The sequence below is a fragment of the Pinus tabuliformis genome, chromosome 9 (assembly GCF_031772625.1).
Source record: "Pinus tabuliformis cultivar Carrire ecotype Pingquan chromosome 9, CPIR1, whole genome shotgun sequence".
In the NCBI taxonomy this organism is placed as follows: Eukaryota; Viridiplantae; Streptophyta; class Pinopsida; order Pinales; family Pinaceae; genus Pinus; species Pinus tabuliformis.
The window spans coordinates 1,643,215,633-1,643,238,940 of record NC_142307.1 but is presented as its reverse complement, the minus strand read 5'-3'; the positions used below and the strand labels follow the sequence as shown (position 1 = coordinate 1,643,238,940).

The window sequence follows — 23,308 nt, the reverse complement described above, 5'->3', positions numbered from 1 at the left end:
TTTGACTATAAACACAGCTTCACCATTATTGCGATTTAAAAATGTAGCATATGCGCTTCCATATCGTTCAAGAATTTGGAGAGAAGTAGTGGCACATGAATATATTTCAATTGTTAAAGTGAGTCGACTACTCTGGCACAAATAAAAATTGAACAATTTTTATGTATTATAACTGCCTTTTTTATAATTACCAATTTTGCTTCTCACTTCTATATTGCAATTAAGAAACTACAGTTCCATCTTAAGGCAATTGATGTCCAAAATAAGACATGCAGGAAAGCGATGGAGTACAAAATTAGATATCCAGGAAAGAGGGCATAGAAGACAGTATGACTCTTAATAGTCTGTAATCACTTTCAATATTCCTAGTTCAAACAGTGTGCAGTAGTTTTTAAAAGACAAATGGAGCTAAGTGAGATCGAACCTACACTAAAACATCTATTTCCTTTTCTCCCACTTACAATTATAACTGATTAATTCTCACTGCACCGAATCCTTCCTGTGGTCTGCCGGTGTTTCAAGCAGTTCTATCTCTGTATCTCTTTGAAGGAATTCCTTGTACCAGAAAGCAGACTTCTTTGGGTACCTCTTCAGATTGTCATTGAAATCCACATAAAATAATCCAGTATCCCATGAATAGCCTGTCAAGAGCTCGAAGTCATCGAGTAGAGTCCATATGAAATATCCTCTAGTGTCTGATCCATTCCTTATAGCCGCACTGACGTATTTCAGGTATTCAGCGAGGAAGTCCACTCGAAACCAATCATCCAACGCCTCTTCTAATGAAGACGAGTCCTTTGGACGAGCGAATCCTGTTCACAGTAAAATGAGCGTTTTATTAAGGTTAACTTAACAGTTAATGGCACTGTCCATACAGTTTGAAGAATTATACTCACCATTCTCAAGTATTGACACTGGAGGATTATGATAATGTGTTTTCATGTATTCTAGGAGCCGTTGGATACCCCACGGAACAACAGGCATTCCGTAAAATGAAGTCTGCAGGGGCAACAATATAATCAACATCAATAGTCCCCTTTGTTGATCGCACCACAACGCCATTAACTATAGAAAATTTATGACTCTACCTCATTGGAAATAAGAATTCCATTTCGCTCCACTGGTTCCTCCACCACAGTCATGACAAAAAGAAACGATGTAAGAAAACATCATGAAATTTCTTGAAACATAGATGCCCAAAATACATGCTAACGCTGTTTAGAAGAGATGATTAATCAATTATGGTCGGTGCGGAGACCAAACATATGGCTTCCTAAATTCTCAAATACAAAACATAACGAAAACGGTATCCTTTACAAATTATCTTCGAAAATGAATGGAACCATGCATAGATAGATCATTGATGATTGTTGTTAAAGAAAAGAATGATTGCGAATGAGTGGAAAGATAAATTCTTTACAAATTCTCTTCGAAAATGAGCGGAACCATGCATAAATAGATCATTAATTATTGTTGTTAAAGAAGAGAATGATTGTTAATGAATTTCCTTAGAACTAATAGTCCTTTTAGGGGTTATTTTTATCTAGAATATTCTAAAATTTTTATTAACAAGATAATCCATATCTATAAAAAATATTCCGAAAAAAATCAAGGAAAAAACAAAATCCTACTCAGGGCATATGTGGGCACCATATATTAAAAGAACAAATAAGTTAGCAAGAACATTGATTGGCCATCCTACTCAGCCCATCGCCAAGCAGCATTTATTAAGAGTATCTACATTTATTAACAGTATATTCGACAGTGGGTAATGGTTTCATCCGTGTCTCCTCGTGACTACCTAGTAGTTGTCACCATGGATGTTATCCCATGTGCTCGGTTAGTTGTCACCATGGATGTTATCCCATGTGCTGGGCTACAGTTTTGTCCTTTGTGTTGGATATATGGTTGATATTATAGTGAAAGTCTTAAATTCCTAGTAATCTGATTGACAAAGTGCTCCTGGACTTGATATTTCATGTTGCCAATATAGAACAGGTCATTACCTCCAACAGACACCGAAGGATCTGTCCAGTAGCTCTCTATTTTGGGTTCATCTTCAGACATTGGAAGATCGGCCACGTAGTATGTGCTGTAATGATTGACGCCAATTAGATCGAAGGATCCCTTTAATTTTTCCGACTGCTTCTTGGTGAACGAGGGCAAACGAGAACCGACCCTTTCCTTCATGGAAGCAGGATAGTCTCCAAAAATAAGAGGATCTATGAACCTGCATTCAAATACAACCAGTAATTCTATAGTTTTATCATATAGAATCAAAACAGGAGTACCAAAATACTAATGAAATGTAAACATCGACAAATTTATTAGGTTTATATAGTGAAGGGCAGCAGTCTACCATCCAATCTGGAAATCGCGCATCCTTTGGGCTGCGACGAGGTCATTAAATTCGTCTGTGAGGGGATCAAACCACAGAGAAACGATTGTCAAACCAATAGAGCCACCTTGCTGTGCCTGCAAAAGCAACGGCGTTTTGATTTTTCTCTAGTAAGATTCTCAAGATCATCTAGTTCTCAGATAAGTTTATGAAATATAATAGCTTAAATTGACCTGGTATCTTTGTCGATAGAGCTCAACCACTGCTGCGTGTGCTAGCAAGACATAGTGGCCAACAATATATGGCTCCACTGATGAATTCCCAGCGCTACAGTTTCCGAACCCTGGGGAACATCTTTGGGGGGCGAAGATATCAGAACCATAGCCGGACATTGAAAAAAAGTTGGGTTCATTGAAAGTCATCCAATTCTTTACACGATCGCCAAATTCCACGAAGCAGACGTTTGCAAAGACTGTAAAATCATCCCTGTAATAAATCCAGACTCTTACTATGCCGACAAAAGTATTACTAACGAAGGGTTGAATATTTATTCTGAACTGGTAACATCATAAACTTGGAATATGATAAATAGAATGAATGCTGAGAGTGGAGAAAGTAACAAGAAATTACACTATCCATCGACTTAGCCAACCTCCATACTCATCTTGCAAAAATTGGGGTAGATCAAAGTGGTAGAGAGTAACATATGGTTCAATTCCTGTTATTCAGTAAGCAATTATGTATAATATAGCTAAAGTAAATTCGTAATCAATTTAATTTGACTTCCATATGCACAATTTAACCCTATATTTTGACTTCCCTATGCACAACTTGAAAAGCAAATTCTATTACCATGGTAAACGAGCTCGTTGATCAGATTATTGTAGTATTCGAGTCCTTTGGGATTAATAGTTCCTTTACCATCTGCACCGTAAGAGAAAAAACAATTATATTGAGAGAAGCCAATTGCGTGACAGTTTAATATTTTATTTTATAGTTATGGATGACTGTATCTCATGTTATTTAGAAGGAAAAAACAAAAGAAAGGACACATATATATATATTTTTTCAAATTATTATAAAGAAATGTTTATTATAAGTTTAATTTATTGTATAAAAAAACTAAATAAAAAAATAAAAACGTTTTTCTCCTATCAAAATTATATTTAATTATTATTATTATTTTTTTAAAAAAAAATTGTATGTATTTAAATCTAGATTCTTGGTTCCATCTAACTCTCTGACTATGCTCCCTAAAAATCCTTCAAAATCTGTGATCTAGGGAATGCGTAGACTTAATAAGAAAGATAATCCATAGAAGGGGAGGGGTTTAGGTCTGTAATCTGAGGTTTTATATATATATATAATAAAAAATTAAAAAGAAGTGAGATGGGATGAATCAGGAAGATGATCTACACATCAATAGTGAAATTTAATTTGAAAAAATAACAATCATTTATTTTATATATATATATATATATATATATATATATATATATTAATTATAATTTTAATTGATTATTATTATATTTTTACTAATATTTAATTTCTAAATTTTTGCAATTGATGTCTGGAACTCAAACCATATTTGTTACCTTTAGTATCATACAATCTTTTAGGTTTAAGAAATTTTACAAATACAAATGAAAATTTACAAGTTATAAATATAAAATCTATTCCAACAAGCATATTAGTAGACATATTTGACGTAATTTTTTTTTTAAGAAATTTTAAAAGTCGGACAACCGAAAGTATATAAGCTCTAAATATAAAAGCTATTCCAACAAGCAAATTAGAGAACTCCACCTTCCCCCGAGACTTCGAGCACTCGTTTGTTTATTTGTTTGTTCCGTGTAATACCACCTATCCATATAAAAGTGGAAAATCATAATATCGCGGTACAAATCAAGAAACAATAAACTTACCGGGGAGAAGGCGAGACCAGGATATCGATAAACGGTAGGCATCTATCCCCAGTTGATGCATGAGTTCTACATCTTCCTATTTCCAACCAAAAAAAACGTAATAGAGATATTTGAGCCACTTAATATAAAGAAGGTGGGGAGCATTTATTTTGATTTACCAGCCACAATTGCGGCCAGAAACGAAAATATGCACCTTGTAGCGGTGATATTGATCGACAGTAATGTCTGCAGTACTTCCATCCAATACAACACCTGCTAAGCCAAGTTATCCAACATTTAAAAAATTTAAAAACTCTTGTCCTAAATCTTTCCATGACTCAAAAAACCCCTAATGATCCACAGCATAACCTGGTTTATGAATATATGTGTCAACAATACTGGGTTTTCTCCCATCTTCTGCTACAGCTCCCTCATACTGTAGAGCACATGATTTCATACAAACGTTACGTCGAAATCAAGTTAATTCCAAACAACACAAACCCAAGGGAACAGTTAGTTTTAGATTGATTGGAGAGACGCAGACCTGAAAAGCAGATGACCCCACTCCAAAAGTAAAGTCCCGAGGGAAATCCTTCCTACTTGAGCTCACATTCCATCTCTGTGCTAATGCTTCCCTTGACAAAATGTAGACTAGCATTGACACAAATACTGCAGATCTCGCCATCTTCGTTCCAATCCGAAATACACTGGAGAAGTGAAATTGAACCTGAATAAATACATTCAAGGAGTTGAATAAATACATTCAGGGATAGAAGCTAGGGCACGCAAAATGAATTTACCTGGTTGTATCTGTGGTTGTGTCGTGTTACTGCCACTCACAGTCAGCATCCCCACCCTCATCATTAGGTATTCGCGATGTTTCGGGTCAAGAGATGCCTAGTGAGTGGTTAAAATGAGCGGATCTGCTAACAATGGAACGAGACAAAAGTTATACTAGGAAAGAATACAAGACCAAATCGACGCGAAGACATGAATGAGCAACCAAAGATTCCAAGACAACCTGAATAATTACATAAGACATCCAATAATATCTTGTCACCTGTCACCTATATAGTTTTTGAAAAGACTCATCAATCGGAGCATGAGTGGGTTTAGGGTTATTTTGCACATCCAAATAACAAAAAGGTTTTCGATTTTTATTTTGGGTGGAATTTTCATGTTTTATCATTTCTGCTTCCAGGATCTCGCTGTTGGCATCATTCTATTTAAATTTTGCACATCCATAAAAGGAAACATAGAGTTCTTTTCTATGTTAATTTATTTATTGTATAGCTTTTACAATCTCATTATTCTTATCGGGTCACTTTTTATTTTTAGATCGGATTAAATTTGAAATATTTTATTATTATTGTCAATTTAAATCCGCTATAAAATATATTTTTTATTATTCTTTACAATTTTTTTTATACAATTATTAAGCTTAAGGGTGGATCGCAAAGATTCCGTGACAAATTTCAAATTGAAGTGTACACACAAATAACTAAGCCATATTTATATTCCATGTGCAAGTGTAATTCTCAATTTTTCCATGAAGTAAAAGTGGGAGTGTATAAAGGGATGGTTCGCTTATTTGAAGAAATGAAAATGAAAGAACTTTAAATTGAACCCTCACTATCTTAGAGTATCAAATAATTACTTCTTTTTCCCTAAATGTTACAACGTTTTGAGATAAATGTTAATGCAGACCAATCTGTTTTGATTTCTAATTAGTTTTAAGATTTTCTCAAGATAAATGCTTTAACTTTAATATTATAGAAGTGTTTATTATCTTTGTTAAGCGTAATACTCTTATTTTTGTTAGGTGCTTTTACATATTGTTTATATATGCATAAGAGGATATGATGAAAGGCAAGTGTGCGCATGTAACAAAGGTAAATAATAATATTAGTAAAATACATGGATAGCTATGAAATAGAGGGATGAAAAGAGTATTGAGTTATCCACATGAGAGGGAATGAAAAGGGGATAAGGGACCAAAGAGGCAAAAGCTTATTTTTATATGTCTGAAACCTCAAAGAATATTATTCTTGTGATTTTTTCAAGGGGTTGGGAAGAACTTTCCCATGTGACAAGTGTCAAGATAGATGCATGCATACAAAAGTGATGCCTCTGTGTGCAGGGGGCTCTTCCATTCATTCAACCATTTTCATCTTTCCATTCCCAGCTACCAAAATTTGAGTAGCGGTATAAATGAGTAGGATAAGAATGGCATGTAGCTTAATTGAATGTGAATCTATTGTAAGATTTCCATAGAAGCACCCTTGGTGTCTTAATCTTCCTAGGTGGAGCCATGAAAGAGAGAGTTAACATGAGGGGCTAAAATGGAAAAGGAGGGATATCCCTAATGGATTTTATGGGTCGAGGGAGGAAATGGAGCTCGTGATTGGAATGGTTGGTTGAGTGAGCAACCTAAATGCTAGTTAGCTTTTGGCCTAACACTAGAGTGAGATTTTTCCCTTGTGCTATCATAGCCTTAACATAAGGGTGGCCTTCTATTGAGGTACTCTTCACATCATAGGCTAAGATTTGGAGGAAAATCCTTAGTTCATAGCTAGTTGTGCTTTTAATAAAAGATAAGTGTTCTTCTTTTGTTTGCACTTATTATTTTTAATTTTGTTTAATTTCTATGTATAATTGCTATTGTTGTTGCTATCAATATCATGCATTATATATATTTGATAATTATACTTTAATTGTGTATGGTAGTGTATCTTGTTGGAATCACACTTTGGTGCATATCCACGACATAATCATAAGATGGTATAATAATTGTAATGATCAAAATTAAGAGTGATATTTCGTAAAGGAATTTAAAATTTTGGTGTTAAAAAATGGTTCTATGGTAGCGTTGTCCAACTTGATGTTTTTTGGTTCATTAAATTAGGTTTCAACAGTAGGCCAATATGGGCTAGGATAGAAAAGCTACAATAAAATAAATCAAAGAGGTAGAAAATTACTGAGTGGCTTCTTACAATATATTTCATGGAATTTCCTATTATAAATTAAGATAATTGTAGGAAAATCCAAGGATATTGGGGATCTAGGAATGAAAGGTCTAATTTTTATTTTCGTTAAGTGAGTTCAAGCATGCAAATGGCTAAATTATGGTTGCAAATTCATGTTAGAGTAAATTTGAAATTTTTTTCAATATCTAAGTGAATTCCAGAGGAAATTTGCATTGTAGAGGTTAAAGTAACCACCTATAGAGGTCTTTTTGGTCATACTTGGAGAAATTGTAGAGTGTCTCGTACAAATGGCTGAGTTGGGGAAATATAGAAAATATCCCAATTAGTGGGTGCAAGTGTGAGCTAAAGTGGTTCCAAAATTCCAAACTTTTGGATCACAAAGGTGAAATTCATTGTGCATATTGTTAATTGATTCAAAGGAGCATGATTGTAGTGTTTCCATGCTAGTTAAGGACAAAATTTGAAATTAGGCATCACCGTAAAAATATGGAATTTTTTTTACCATTTCCATATTTGATGATGTAGAGCCCTTATGGGAGTCACTTTTCAAATGATATGGTAGTGTGACAATGGCATGTGGCAAGGGCCATGTGGAAGCCATGGTTGTTGTAACATGATTTTCCACTATTTTTTGTTATTTTCTAGCTTCATCATCTCTATACTTTGGTAGACATCCCTCTTCCTTGGAAATCTTTAGAAAATAATTTTGGAGTGCATATACATGATATCTTTGAAATAAATGCATGTACGTATACACTACTTCAAAGACAAAGCACACAAATATGATTTCTTCCCTTTAGGAACTATCATATATCTCCATTTCCACTCAAATATAAAGTTCTTGCATAATAGTTTTTTTTTTGGTAGGGTTTATGGGTTTTACTCATAATTTACTTTCTATATACCATTCTCAATCACCTAAGAGGATTTTTTAATCAAGCAAATAGTGGAAAAAGAATGGAAGTACCATTGTGCTATCAAACTGAAGTACATTCTACAGGTATGAAATATTATCTATCTTTTAAGTTTCCTGATCATCTAAGAAATCCCTTTTTTATTGACAAATCTCTTAATGTAGAAGGTAGCTCTATGCGCTTCTATCAACTAAACAACTAGGTTGTGTCAACCATTGTATAATTTATTCTCCAAATTATTAATAGATTGTGCACTTTATTCTTGCATGAGTTACGTATGTTATATTGTGTTCTAATTTATACAATTGTACTCAATTAGTTCCATTTATTAGATATCATTTTCGGATTCAACTGCGTCAAGTAAGTCATTCACATATGACCATTTCGATAAGAAGTAGTCGTAACTCACTAATTTCTCATGATTTTTGAATAGTTCACTTAGCACTCATTGCATTGGGTGATGCTCACAGGGGTGAAGAAGTGGGATTGAAACTAGTGAAATGAATCACATAGCGTCAGTCATCACTTTAGGGGCTTGCACCCAGTAACCAGGACTTCCCGGGAGGTCACCCATCCTAGAATGCCTTTGGCTTAAGCACGCTTAACTGTGGAATTTTTCCCCACAGTCAAGCCCACTTAGCTTGCTACCCCATTTGCAAAACCTTAGCAAGTATTGTGCCTCATGAACCATTCAAGCAGAGATCCCTTCACTCTTTTTGAATTTAAGTAGTAGGGGGTTTATGTAGTGCATTATATTAGATATCATTTTGGGATTCAATTGCGTTAAGTAAGTCATTCACGTATGACCATTTCCATGAGAGGTAGTCATAAGTGACTAATTTCTCATGATTTTTGAATAGTTCACTTAGCACTCATTGCATCGGGTGATGCTCACAGGGGTGAAGAAGTGGGATTGAAACTAGTGAAATGAATCACATAGCATCAATCATCACTTCCGGGGCTTGCACCCGGTAACGAGGACTTCTCGGGAGGTCACCCATCCCAAAATGCCTCTAGCTCAAGTGCGCTTAACTGCGGAGTTTTTCCCCACAATCAAGTCCATTTAGCTTGCTAACCCATTTGCAAAACCTTAGCAAGTATTGTGCCTCATGAACCATCCAAGAAGAGATCCCTTCACTCTTTTTGAATTTAAGTATTAGGGGGTTTACGCAGTGCATTATATTAGATATCATTTTTGGATTAAACTTCGTTAAGTAAGTCATTCACGTATGACCGTTTACATGAGAGGTAATCGTAACTGACTTATTTCTCATGATTTTTGAATAGTTCACTTAGCACTCATTGCATCGGGTGATGCTCACAGGGGTGAAGAAGTGGGATTGAAAGTAGTGAAATGAATCACATAGCGTCAATCATCACTTCCGGGGCTTGCACCTGGTAACCAGGACTTCCCGGGAGGTCACCCATCCTAGAATGCCTCTGGTTCAAGTGTTCTTAACTGTGGAGTTTTTCCCTACAATCAAGCCCACTTAGCTTGCTACCCCATTTGCAAAACCTTAGCAAGTATTGTGCCTCATGAACCATTCAAGAAGAGATCCCTTCACTCTTTTTGAATTTAAGTATTTGGGGGTTTACACATTGCATTATATAAGATATCATTTTGGGATTCAACTGTGTTAATTAAGTCATTCACGTATGACCATTTCCATGAGAGGCAGTCATAACTCACTAATTTTTCATGATTTTTGAATAGTTCACTTAGCACTCATTGCATCGGGTGATGCTCATGAGGGTGAAGAAGTGGGATTGAAACTAGTGAAATGAATCACATAGCGTCAATCATCACTTCCGGGGCTTGCACCCGTAAACCAGGACTTCCTGGGAGGTCACCCATCCCATAATGCCTCTGGCTCAATCGCACTTAACTGTGGAGTTTTTCCCCACAATCAAGCCCATGTAGCTTGCTACCCCATTTGCAAAACCTTATCCAGTATTGTGCCTCACGAACCATTCAAGAAGAGATCCCTTAACTCTTTTTGAATTTAAGTATTAGGGAGTTTACACAGTGCATTATATTAGATATCATTTTGGGATTCAACTGCATTCACGTATGACCATTTCCATGAGAGTTAGTCGTAACTGACTAATTTCTCATGATTTTTGAATAGTTCACTTAGCACTCATTGCCTTGGGTGATGCTCACAGGGTTGAAGAAGTGGGATTGAAACTAGTGAAATGAATCACATAGCGTCAATCATCACTTCCGGGGCTTGCACCCAGTAAACAGGACCTCCCGGGGGGTCACCCATCCCAGAATGCCTCTGGCTCAATCGCACTTAACTGTGGAGTTTTTCCCCAAAATCAAGCCCACGTAGGTTGCTACCTCATTTGCAAAACCTTAGCAAGTATTGTGCCTCATGAACCATTCAAGAAGAGATCCCTTCACTCTTTTTGAATTTAAGTATTAGGGGGTTTACGCAGTGAATTATATTAGATATCATTTTGGGATTCAACTGCGTTAAGTAAGTCATTCATGTATGACCATTTCCATGAGAAGTAGTCGTAACTCACTAATTTCTCATGATTTTTGAATAGTTCGCTTAGCACTCATTTCATCGAGTGATGCTCACAGGGGCGAAGAAGTGGGATTGAAACTAGTGAAATGAATCACATAGCGTCAATCATCACTTCCGGGGCTTGCACCCGGTAACCAGGACTTCCCGGGAGGTCACCCATCCCAGAATGCCTCTAGCTCAAACGCGCTGAACTGTGGAGTTTTTCCCCACAATCAAGCCCACTTAGCTTGCTACCCCATTTGCAAAACCTTAGCAATTATTGTGACTCATGAACCATTTAAGGAGATATCCCTTCACTCTTTTTGAATTTAAGTATTAGGGGGTTTACGCAGTGCATTATATTAGATATCATTTTGCGATTCAACAGCGTTAAGTAAGTCATTCACCTATGACCATTTCCATGATAGGTAGTCGTAACTGACTAATTTCTCATGATTTTGGAATAATTCACTTAGCACTCATTGCATCGGGTGATGCTCACAGGGGTGAAGAAGTGGGATTGAAACTAGTGAAATGAATCACATAGCATCAATCATCACTTCCGGGGCTTGCACCCGGTAACCAGGACTTCCCGGGAGGTCACCCATCCTAGAATGCCTCTGGCTCAAGCGCGCTTAACTGTGGAGTTTTTCCCCACAATCAAGCCCACTTAGCTTGCTACCCCATTTGAAAAACCTTAGCAAGTATTGTGCCTCATGAACCATTCAAGAAGAGATCCCTTCACACTTTTTGAATTTAGGTATTAGGGGGTTTACGCAGTGCATTATATTAGATATCATTTTGGGATTCAACTGCGTTAGGTAAATCATTCATGTATGACCATTTCCATGAGAGGTAGTCGTAACTGACTAATTTCTCATGATTTTTGAATAGTTCGTTGAGCACTCATTACATCGGGTGATGCTCACAGGGATGAAGAAGTGGGATTGAAAGTAGTGAAATGAATCACATAGTGTCAATCATCACTTCCGGGGCTTGCACCTAGTAACCAGGACTTCCCGGGAGGTCACCCATCCTAGAATGCCTCTGGCTCACTCCTGTGAGCATCACCCGATGCAATGAGTGCTAAGTGAACTATTCAAAAATCATGAGAAATTAGTGAGTTACGACTACCTCTCATGGAAATGGTCATACGTGAATGACTTACTTAACGCAATTGAATCCAAAAATGATATCTAATATAATGCACTATGTAAACCCCCTAATACTTAAATTCAAAAAGAGTGAAGGGATCTCTTCTTGAATGGTTCATGAGGCACAATACTTGCTAAGGTTTTGCAAATGGGGTAGCAAGCTAAGTGGGCTTGATTGTGGGGAAAAACTCCACAGTTAAGTGTGCTTGAGCCAGAGGCATTCTGGAATGGGTGACCTCCCGGGAAGTCCTCGTTACTGGGTGCAAGACCTAGAAGTGATGATTGACGCTATGTGATTCATTTCACTAGTTTCAATCCCACTTCTTCACCCCTGTGAGCATCACCCGATGCAATGAGTGCTAAGTGAACTATTCAAAAATCATGAGAAATTAGTCAGTTACGACTACCTCTCATGGAAATGGTCATACGTGAATGACTTACTTAACGCAGTTGAATCCCAAAACGTTATCTAATATAATGCATTGCGTAAACCCCCTAATACTTAAATTCAAAAAGAGTGAAGGGATCTCTTCTTGAATGGTTCATGAGGCACAATACTTGCTAAGGTTTTGCAAAAGGGGTAGCAAGCTAAGTGGGCTTGTTTGTGGGGAAAAACTCCATAGTTAAGCGCGCTTGAGCCAGAGGCATTCTGGGATAGGTGACCTCTTGGGAAGTCCTGATTACTGGGTGCAAGCGCCGGAAGTGATGATTGACGCTATGTGATTCATTTCACTTGTTTGAATCCCACTTCTTCACCCCTGTGAGCATCACCCGATGAAATGAGTGCTAAGTGAACTATTCAAAAATCATGGCAAATTAGTCAGTTACGACTACCTCTCATGGAAATGGTCATACGTGAATGACTTACTTAACATAGTTGAATCCCAAAATGATATGTAATATAATGCACTGCGTAAACCCCCTAATACTTAAATTCAGAAAGAGTGAAGGGATCAGTTAATGAATGGTTCATGAGGCACAATACTCGGTAAGGTTTTGCAAAACGGTTAGCAAGATAAGTGGGCTTGATTGTGGGGAAAAACTCCACAGTTAAGCGCGCTTGAGCCAGAGGCATTCTGGGATGGGTGACATCCCGGGAAGTCTTGGTGACCGGGTGAAAGCCCCGAAAGCGATGATTCACGCTATGTGATTCAATTCACTAGTTTCAATCCCACTTCTTCACCCTTGTGAGCATCACCCGATGCAATGAGTGCTAAGTGAACTATTCAAAAATCATGAGAAATTAGTCAGTTATGACTACCTCTCATGGAAATGGTCATACGTGAATGACTTACTTAACGCAGTTGAATCCCAAAATGATATCTAATATAATGCACTGCGTAAACCCCCTAATACTTAAATTCAAAAAGAGTGAAGGGATCTCTTCTTGAATGGTTCATGAGGCACAATACTTGCTAAGGTTTTGCAAATAGGGTAGCAAGCTAAGTGGGCTTCATTGTGGGGAAAAACTCCATAGTTAAGCACGCTTGAGCCAGAGGCATTCTGGGATGGGTGACCTCCCGGGAAGTCCTGGTTACCAGTTGCAAGCCCCGGAAGTGATGATTGATGTTATGTGATTCATTTCACTAGTTTCAATCCCACTTCTTCACCCCTGTGAGCATCACCCGATGCAATGAGTGCTAAGTGAACTATTCAAAAATCATGAGAAATTAGTCAGTTACGACTACCTCTCATGGAAATGGTCATACGTGAATGACTTACTTAATGCAGTTGAATCCCAAAATGATATCTAATATAATGCATTGTGTAAACCCCTAATACTTAAATTCAAAAAGAGTGAAGGGATCTCTTCTTGAATGGTTCATGAGGCACAATACTTGCGAAGGTTTTGCAAATGGAGTAGCAAGCTAAGTGGGCTTGATTGTGGGGAAAAAATCCATAGTTAAGCGCGCTTGAGCCAGAGGCATTCTAGGATGGGTGACCTCCCGAGAAGTCCTGGTTATCGGGTGCAAGCACCGGAAGTGATGATTGACGCTATGTGATTCATTTCACAACTTTCAATCCCACTTCTTCACCCCTATGAGCATCACCCAATTCAAAGAGTGCTAAGTGAACTATTCACAAATCATGAGAAATTAGTCAGTTACGACTACCTCTCACGGAAATCGTCATACGTGAATGACTTACTTAACGTAGTTGAATCCCAAAATGATACCTAATATAATGCACTATGTAAACACCCTAATACTTAAATTCAATAAGACTGAAGGGATCTCTTCTTGAATGGTTTATGAGGCACAATACTTGCTAAGGTTTTGCAAATGGGGTAGCAAGCTAAGTGGGCTTGATTGTGGGTAAAAACTTCACAGTTAAGCGTGCTTGAGCCAGAGGCATTCTGGGATGGGTGACCTCCCTGGAAGTCCTAGTTACCGGGTGCAAGCCCCAGAAGTGATGATTGACGCTATGTGATTCATTTCACTAGTTTCAATCCCACTTCTTCACCCCTGTGAGCATCACCCGATGCAATGAGTGCTACGTGAACTATTCAAAAATCATGAGAAATTAGTCAGTTACAACTACCTCTCATGGAAATGGTCATATGTGAATGACTTACCTAACACAGTTGAACCCCAAGACGATATCTAATATAATGCACTGCGTAAACCCCCTAGTACTTAAATTCAAAAAGAGTGAGGGGATCTCTTCTTGAATGGTTCATGAGGCACAATACTTGCTAAGGTTTTGCAAACGGAGTAGCAAGCTAAGTGGGCTTGATTGTGGGGAAAAAATCCACAGTTAAGCGCACTTGAGCCAGAGGCATTTTGGGATGGGTGACCTCCCGGGAAGTCCTGGTGACCGGGTGAAAGCCCCGGAAGTGATGATTGACGCTATGTGATTCAATTCACTAGTTTCAATCCCACTTCTTCACCCTTGTGAGCATCACCCGATGCAATGAGTGCTAAGTGAACTATTCCAAAATCATGAGAAATTAGTCAGTTATGACTACCTCTCATGGAAATGGTCATACGTGAATGACTTACTTAATGCAGTTGAATCCCAAATTGATATCTAATATAATGCACTGCGTAAACCCCCTAATACTTAAATTCAAAAAGCGTGAAGGGATCTCTTCTTGAATGGTTCATGAGGCACAATACTTGCTAAGGTTTTGCAAATGGGGTAGCATGCTAAGTGGGCTTCATTGTGGGGAAAAGCTCCACAGTTAAGTGTGCTTGAGCCAGAGGCATTCTAGGATGGGTGACCCCCCCGGGAAGTCCTGGTTACCGTGTGCAAGCCCCGGAAGTGATTGACGCTATGTGATTCATTTCACTAGTTTCAATCCCACTTTTTCACCCCTGTGAGCATCACCCAATCCAATCAGTGCTAAGTGAACTATTCAAAAATCATGAGAAATTAGTCAGTTACGACTACCTCTCATGGAAATGGTCATACATGAATGACTGACTTAACGTAGTTGAATCCCAAAATGATATCTAATATAATGCACTGCGTAAACCCCCGAATACTTAAATTCAAAAAGAGTGAAGGGATCTCTTCTTGAATGGTTCATGAGGCACAATACTTGCTAAGGTTTTGCAAATGGGGTAGCAAGCTAAGTGGGCTTGATTGTGGGGAAAAACTCCACAGTTAAGCACGCTTGAGCCAGAGGCATTCTAGGATGGCTGACCTCCCGAGAAGTCCTACTTACCGGGTGCAAGCCCTGGAAGTGATGATCGACGCTATGTCATTCATTTCACTAGTTTCAATCCCACTTCTTCACCCCTGTGAGCATCACCCGATGCAATGAGTGCTAAGTGAACTATTAAAATCAGAAATTAGTCAGTTACAACTACCTCTGATGGAAATGGTCATACGTGAATGACTTACTTAACGCAGTTGAATCCCAAAATGATATCTAATATAATGCACTGCATAAACCCCCCAATACTTAAATTCAAAAAGAGTGAAGGGATCTGTTCTTGAATGGTTCATGAGGCACAATACTTGCTAAGGTTTTGCAAACAGTGTAGCAAGCCAAGTGGGCTTGATTGTGGGGAAAGACTCCACAGTTAAGCACGCTTGAGCCAGAGGCATTCTAGGATGGGTGACCTCCCGAGAAGTCCTCGTTATCGGGTGCAAGCACTGGAAGCGATGATTAACGCTATGTGATTCATTTCACAAGTTTCAATCCCACTTCTTCACCCTTGTGAGCATCACCCGATGCAATGAGTGCTAAGTGAACTATTCAAAAATCATGAGAAATTAGTCAGTTACGACTACCTCTCACGGAAATTGTCATACGCGAATGACTTACTTAACGCAGTTGATTCCCAAAACGATATCTAATATAATGCACTGCGTAAACCCCCTAATACTTAAATTCAAAAAGAGTGAAGGGATCTCTTCTTGAATGGTTCATGATGCACAATACTTGCTAAGGTTTTGCAAATGGGGTAGCAAGCTAAGTGGGCTTGATTGTGGGGAAAAACTTCACAGTTAAGCGCGCTTGAGCTAGAGGCATTCTGGGATGGGTGACCTCCTGGAAAGTCCTGGTTTCCGGGTGCAAGCCTCGGAAGTGATGATTGACACTATGTGATTCATTTCACTAGTTTCAATCCCACTTTTTCACCCCTGTGAGCATCACCCGATGCAATGAGTGCTAAGTGAACTATTCAAAAATCATGAGAAATTAGTCAGTTACGACTACCTCTCATGGAAATGGTCATACGTGAATGACTTACTTAACGCAGTTGAATCCCAAAATGATTTCTAATATAATGCATTGTGTAAACCCCCTAATACTTAAATTCATAAAGAGTGAAGGGATCTCTTCTTGAATGGTTCATGAGGTACAAAACTTGCTAAGGTTTTGCAAATGGGGTAGCAAGCTAAGTGGGCTTGATTGTGGGGAAAAACTCCACAGTTAAACGCACTTGAGCCAGAGGCATTCTGGGATGGCTGACCTCCCGGGAAGTCCTGGTGACCGTTCAAAGCCCCAGAAGTGATGATTGACGCTATGTGATTCAATTCACTAGTTTCAATCCCACTTCTTCACCCTTGTGAGAATCACCCGATGCAATGAGTGCTAAGTGAACTATTCAAAAATCATGAGAAATTAGTCAGTTATGACTACCTCTCATGGAAATGGTCATACGTGAATGACTTACTTAACGTGTTGAATCCCAAAATGATATCTAATATAATGCATTGCGTAAACCCCCTAATACTTAAATTCAAAAAGAGTGAAGGGATCTCTTCTTGAATGGTTCATGAGGCACAATACTTGCTAAGGTTTTGCAAATAAGGTAGGAAGCCAAGTGGGCTTGATTGTGGGGGAAAACTCCACAGTTAAGTGCGCTTGAGCCAGAGGCATTCTGGGATGGGTTACCTCCCGGGAAGTCTTGGTTACCGGGTGCAAGCCCGGAAGTGATGATTAACGCTATGTGATTAATTTCGCTAGTTTCAATCTCACTTCTTCACCCGTGTGAGAATCACCCGATGCAATGAGTGCTTAGTGAACTATTCAAAAATCATGAGAAATTAGTCAGTTATGACTATCTCTCATGGAAATGGTCATACGTGATTGACTTACTTAACGCAGTTGAATCCCAAAATGATATCTAATATAATGCACTGTGTAAACTCCCTAATACTTAAATTCAAGAAGAGTGAAGGGATCTCTTCTTGAATGGTTCATGAGGCACAATACCTGCTAAGGTCTTGCAAATGGAGTAGCAAGCTAAGTGGGCTTGATTGTGGGGAAAAACTCCACAGTTAAGCATGCTTGAGCCAGAGGCATTCTAGGATGGGTGACCTCCTGGGAAGTCCTGGTTACCGGGTGCAAGCCCCGGAAGTGATGATTGATGCTATGTGATTCATTTCACTAGTTTCAATCCCACTTCTTCACCCCTGTGAGCATCACTGATGCAATGAGTGCTAAGTGAACTATTCAAAAATCATGAGAAATTAGTCAGTTACGACTACCTCTCATGGAAATGGTCATACGTGAATGACTTACTTAACACAGTTGAATCCCAAAATGATATCTAATATAATGCACTGCATAAACCCCCTAATACTTAAATTCAAAAAGAGTGAAGGGATTTCTTCTTGAATGGTTCATGAGGCACAATACTTGCTAAGGTTTTGCAAATAGGGTAGCAAGCTAAGTGGGCTTGATTGTGGGGAAAAACTCCAGATTTAAGCGTTCTTGAGTCAGAGGCATTCTGGGATGGGTGACCTCCCGGGAAGTTCTGCTTACCGGGTGCAAGCCCCGGAAGTGATGATTGACGCTATGTGATTCATTTCACTAGTTTCAATCCCACTTCTTCACCCCTGTGAGCATCACCCGATGCAATGAGTGCTAAGTAAACTATTCAAAAATCATGAGAAATTAGTCAGTTATGACTACCTCTCATGGAAATGGTCATATGTGAATGACTTGCTTAACGCAGTTGAATCCAAAAATGATATCTAATATAATGCACTCCGTAAACCCCCTAATACTTAAATTCAAAAAGAGTTAAGGGATCTCTTCTTGAATGGTTCATGAGGCACAATACTTGCTAAGGTTTTGCAAATGGGGTAGCAAGCTAAGTGGGCTTGATTGTGGTGAAAAAATCCATAGTTAAGCGCGCTTGAGCCAGAGGCATTCTGGGATGGGTGACCTCTCGGGAAGTCTTGGTTACCAGGTGCATGCCCCGGAAGTGATGATTGATGCTATGTGATTCATTTCACTAGTTTCAATCCAACTTCCTCACCCCTGTGAGCATCACCCGATGCAATAAGTGCTAAGTGAACTATTCAAAAATCGTGAGAAATTAGTCAGTTACGACTACCTCTCATGGAAATGGTCATACGTGAATGACTTACTTAATGCACTTGAATCCCAAAATGATATCTAATATAATGCACTGTGTAAACCCCCTAATACTTAAATTCAAAAAGAGTGAAGGGATCTCTTCTTGAATGGTTCATGAGGCACAATACTTGCTAAGGTTTTGCAAATAGGGTAGAAAGCTAAGTGGGCTTGATTGTGGGGAAAAACTCCACAGTTAAGCGTGCTTGAGCCACAGGCATTCTGGGATGGGTGACCTCCCGGGAAGTCCTGGTTACCGGGTGCAAGCCCCGGAAGTGATGATTGACGCTATGTGATTCATTTTACTAGTTTCAATCCCACTTTTTCACCCGTGTGAGCATCACCCGATTCAATGAGTGCTAAGTGAACTATTCAAAAATCATGAGAAATTAGTCAGTTGCGACTACCTCTCATGGAAATGGTCATACGTGAAAGACTTACTTAACGTAGTTGAATCCCAAAATGATATCTAACATAATGCACTGCGTAGACCCCCTAATACTTAGTTCCATTTACTTGATTGGTTATGAATAACTAGAGTACATAGGTTTCATCATCTATATTTATCTCACTTGTTTCTTGTTTCACTTATGTGTAGTCTTTCAATTAAACTGTTGGAGCAAATCATTAGAGTGAGAAGACTCCTTAGAAGGGATGTTCTCTGCTTGTTTGATTTCTGGGTAAGTCTCCTATAATGCCTCCTGCGATATTTGCCCACATTTACAAGCTCTCACGGGTAAACATGATTTCAGTGTCATTGTGATACGACCTCACCTCCAATTTACAGTTATGGATGTGGGACGTCCAAACTAGAACTCATACTACCACCCCTAAGGGACACTAGATCACTCAGAAGCCAAACAGCCACCCCTGGTGATCAATCCCGGAGCTGGAACTTAGATTCATAAGCTTGATCCTAGAACTACATCCATAACATATTGTGCTTATAGTTATGAGGCTCCAACCGCACCCATAATCTTGCTTCCATGCAGTTATGACCAAATTTTACTAGTTTTATGCGTGTGGTGGTGATATCTATGCCACATTTTCAGGGTTAGCATTCAAGCCACTTCCTAGAGGTTCCTATAAATTTCCACAATGAAATAAATGACGATGCCTAATAGATGGTACACATTTGGTCAAATAGATGGTAAGCATAGAAACTAGGTCATCACAGAATATTTGATCATAAACATCATAATTACATCAGAGAATTATAAAAAATTTGCAATGCCCTCTCAAGGTAGCTGCAACAACAATTGTTATCCCATGAATTCATTAACCATTCAATCACTCGTCAAATCATGCATAGCATCCATAGCAAGAGTACATCACATAATCATGCATATAACCAACATAGAATCCATAAAAAATAAACCACAAAATCAACATAATAACTAGTACAAGTGTTAATCAATTATAATAAGAAAATGACTTGTATTAACATATGTAGTTTCCAACCATGTCAAGTATTTCCATGTCCCACCCAACCTTAATTGAATTGAACCAAATTTCTCTTTCACCAAATCAACCTCATGCCATATTCCAAGCATGAATGTGTGATAATATGGGTTAAAAGAAATAGAATTAAATAGGGCTTCTAGAGGCCAAACTACCTCAACCCTATACCATAGTGATTTCACCTAAACCAGTCCATAAATCACTAACATCAAAACAAGATTGTATGCCTCCAACTTGATTCACCAGCTCCAGAGGAATTTTATTTTCTCCACTCAATCGTTTAGAGTTCTAGGAGAAATCCCATCTCCTCTCGGAATTTCCTAAGACCACCTCGACCAGGATTCAAGTCTACCGAAATTCCTAAGCCAAATCAAATAGAGAACCCACTACATTATGGCTCACCATAAATGACAAGGTAAGGGAAAAACCATTCGCAATCAAGGATAATCCCATGCCAATGACAAAAAATAACCAAAGAACCACATGCATATACCATGCATGTAATTCTCAATAAGGAAATTAAACATGCAACCTCTTAACCACAATTAACTCGAATTGTAGCTACTAATCCAACCTTCTTTTCTACTGTCCTCTAATTCCTTTCTTGTTCTTCTCTTTCTACTCTACAAGTCCAAGTGAATTCTAGGATGCTCCAAGAATGCTCGAAGTGTGGAAGAGTGTAAGAGTATGTAAGAAGTGATCCAAAATCTAAATTGGCAAAAAATGTATTGACCAAAAGTTGTGAATTATTTCTCTAATGTCTTTTTATCATTGATGTCTAATATCTTCCTTTCCTTTTTAATTTTTTTCTTCATTTTCCTTTCATTTCTCTATAATTTCCTTGCATGCATACTTCTGTGTCTTCACTTTCATTTTATCCTATTTTTATTTATTTATTAGATTAAATTTCCATTTATTCCATCTTTTCCTTTGCCAATTCCTTTTCCAATTTCCATAGCCATTAATAAATGATAAGTGATTCCCACTATAATGTTTACCCACTATTCAACTTCGGATATGTTTCCCATGACCTTAGTATTATTTTATTTAAATGGAAAATCAATCCAGCGTCGTTACAAACAACCCCTCCTTATGGGAACACCATCTTAGTTGTTTGATGACAAACATGAATAGAAAAATATATTTCCTATGGAGATTTATAACAAAAATAGATGCAATATTTGCAATAAACAACAAGTAAAAACCATAACCAACATAACAAACATGACAAGCATACCACTTATTGGAGCTTTATAACACATCTCAGTGTTGTATTTACAATGACATGCATACATGCACACACACACACATACACACACACACACACACACACACACACACACACACACACACATATATATATATATAGATATACACACCAAAAACCCATTTGTTTCAACCAACAAATAAATAAGGATATAATGGCCACACTTATTAGCCATCTCACATGTAGCTACATCGGGCCCGATTTGCTTACACTACACTTCAACCTTCTCTATTACTCTATCCCAGATCATGAGTTGTTTTGACTATAATATACATTGTGGATTTGGTTGGAACTCTCCCTCTTGTTCCACTTGGATTACAAACCAATCAATCACCTTATCAACATCCTACGCATATCCCTTAAGAAATAACAAATGTGAAGTCTCGTGGACTTACACAATTGGCATCAGTGCAAGTTGGTGTGCTATTGGTCCTATCCTCTCAAGGACCTCAAAATTCCCACAATATCGAGGTGCCAACTTGGCACATGACCTAATCCTCAATGATGTTTTTCTGAGCTTAATGTGCAAGTACACATGCTATCCAACTTGAAAATCCTTGAATGCTCTACGTTGATCTACATAACTCTTCTGCATGTCCTATGTTGCCTTGATACTCCTCTTAATAACCTACATCTTTGGCTCCATCTCAGCTAACATATCTACTCCAATCATCACCTTGTTCACTGGATCACTCCAATGATAGGAGTATTACAACTTTTCTAATAAATAGACTCAAATGGGCTCATATTTAAGGATTTTTGGTATCCATTATTATATGAACAATATACCAGTGAAAGATACTCCTCCTACTTCGTTTGTTGATGTATGACATACATCCTCAAGGTGTCCTCAAGAATCTTGTTAACCCTCATTGTTTGTCCATTTTTCTGCAGGTGATAAGTTGTGATGAAGGCTAAATCTATCCCTATGACTCCAAATAAATCCTTCAAAATATTAGAAGTGGACTTGACATCTCTATCTTATATAATCTTCTTTGGAAAACCATGAAACCTCACTATGTCCCTAATGAATATTTGAGCTACCTCACTAGATAAATTAGTATATTGCACTACAATTAAGTAAGATACTTTGTTCATCCTATCAATGACAACCATGATGGAATCATGTTGTCTCGATGTCCTAGGAAATCATAAAGTGATGTCTATGGAAATGACCTCCCATTTACATTATGGAATCAAAGTAGTCTGCAGTAAGCCAGTTGAATGCTTACATCCAACTTGGACCTGTTGACAATCCAAACATCTTGCAACAAACACAACCACCTATTTCTTCAAGTTGATCCAACAATAGAACTTATGAACAAATATCTAAGTTTTCGGATATCCTCGGTGGCCTCAATATGACTTGATATGAAGCTCTTCTAACATAAGCTTCTTGAGCTCACTTTCATTTCACACATAAATCATATTTCTAAATCTCACTAAGCCATCTGCAGTGAGCTGATACTCCTCATCTCTATCACCTTGCTGCAACTTCTTCTTCTATTTGTGGTACTTCTTATCATGCTTCCCTACATGTAAGATATGCTCCTATAAATATGTCTGACAAGAACACACAACATAAATATGAATTAGTTGCATTCTCATACTCAGAGAATCTGTAACCATGTTCTCCTTGCCTTTAATTTAATTGATCTCAAAGTTAAACTCACTAAGCATATCCAACCATCTAGATTTCCTTCCACTCAGATTAGGTTGGTTAAATAGGTACGTTAGTCAACTATGATCACTCATTAGAACAAACCTCATGCCAAGGAGATATTTTCTCTTCATCTTCAATGTATGAATGATTGATGTCAACTCAAGATCATGAGTCACATAGTTCTTGTCATGCTTATTCAACTTCCTTGGCTCATAGCATAACACTTTCCCTTCCTACATTAGGAACCCACCTAGCCCTTCCTTGAAAGCATTTGTACAAACCAG

At 38.1% G+C, this 23,308-nt stretch overlaps 1 protein-coding gene across 1 annotated transcript; it reads right to left on the bottom strand.

Moving 5' to 3' along the window:
• Nucleotides 1-156: 156 nt before the first annotated feature.
• On the bottom strand, nucleotides 157-5,138 carry LOC149155129 (coniferin beta-glucosidase-like). Its single transcript, XM_089445052.1, has 13 exons — nucleotides 5,043-5,138; nucleotides 4,787-4,949; nucleotides 4,612-4,678; nucleotides 4,457-4,515; nucleotides 4,264-4,339; nucleotides 3,191-3,262; nucleotides 2,969-3,056; nucleotides 2,572-2,824; nucleotides 2,360-2,475; nucleotides 2,007-2,230; nucleotides 1,089-1,120; nucleotides 897-999; nucleotides 157-812 (listed from the first exon to the last, which is right to left on the bottom strand). Exons 2-13 carry the CDS (start codon nucleotides 4,925-4,927, stop codon nucleotides 481-483), a joined length of 1,563 nt encoding a protein of 520 aa, XP_089301178.1. The 5' UTR covers nucleotides 4,928-4,949; nucleotides 5,043-5,138; the 3' UTR covers nucleotides 157-480.
• Between the last annotated feature and the right edge of the window lie 18,170 nt (nucleotides 5,139-23,308).

Bases quoted from the DNA above. Each gene is read 5' to 3' on its own strand.
- LOC149155129 (XM_089445052.1), bottom strand. From the start codon at position 4,927: ATGGCGAGATCTGCAGTATTTGTGTCAATGCTAGTCTACATTTTGTCA. The intron at 2,231-2,359 runs GTAGACTGCTGC...ATTTGAATGCAG, and splicing joins CGCGATTTCCAGATTGGATG to GTTCATAGATCCTCTTATTT. The intron at 813-896 runs GTGAGTATAATT...TACTGTGAACAG, and splicing joins AGTGTCAATACTTGAGAATG to GATTCGCTCGTCCAAAGGAC.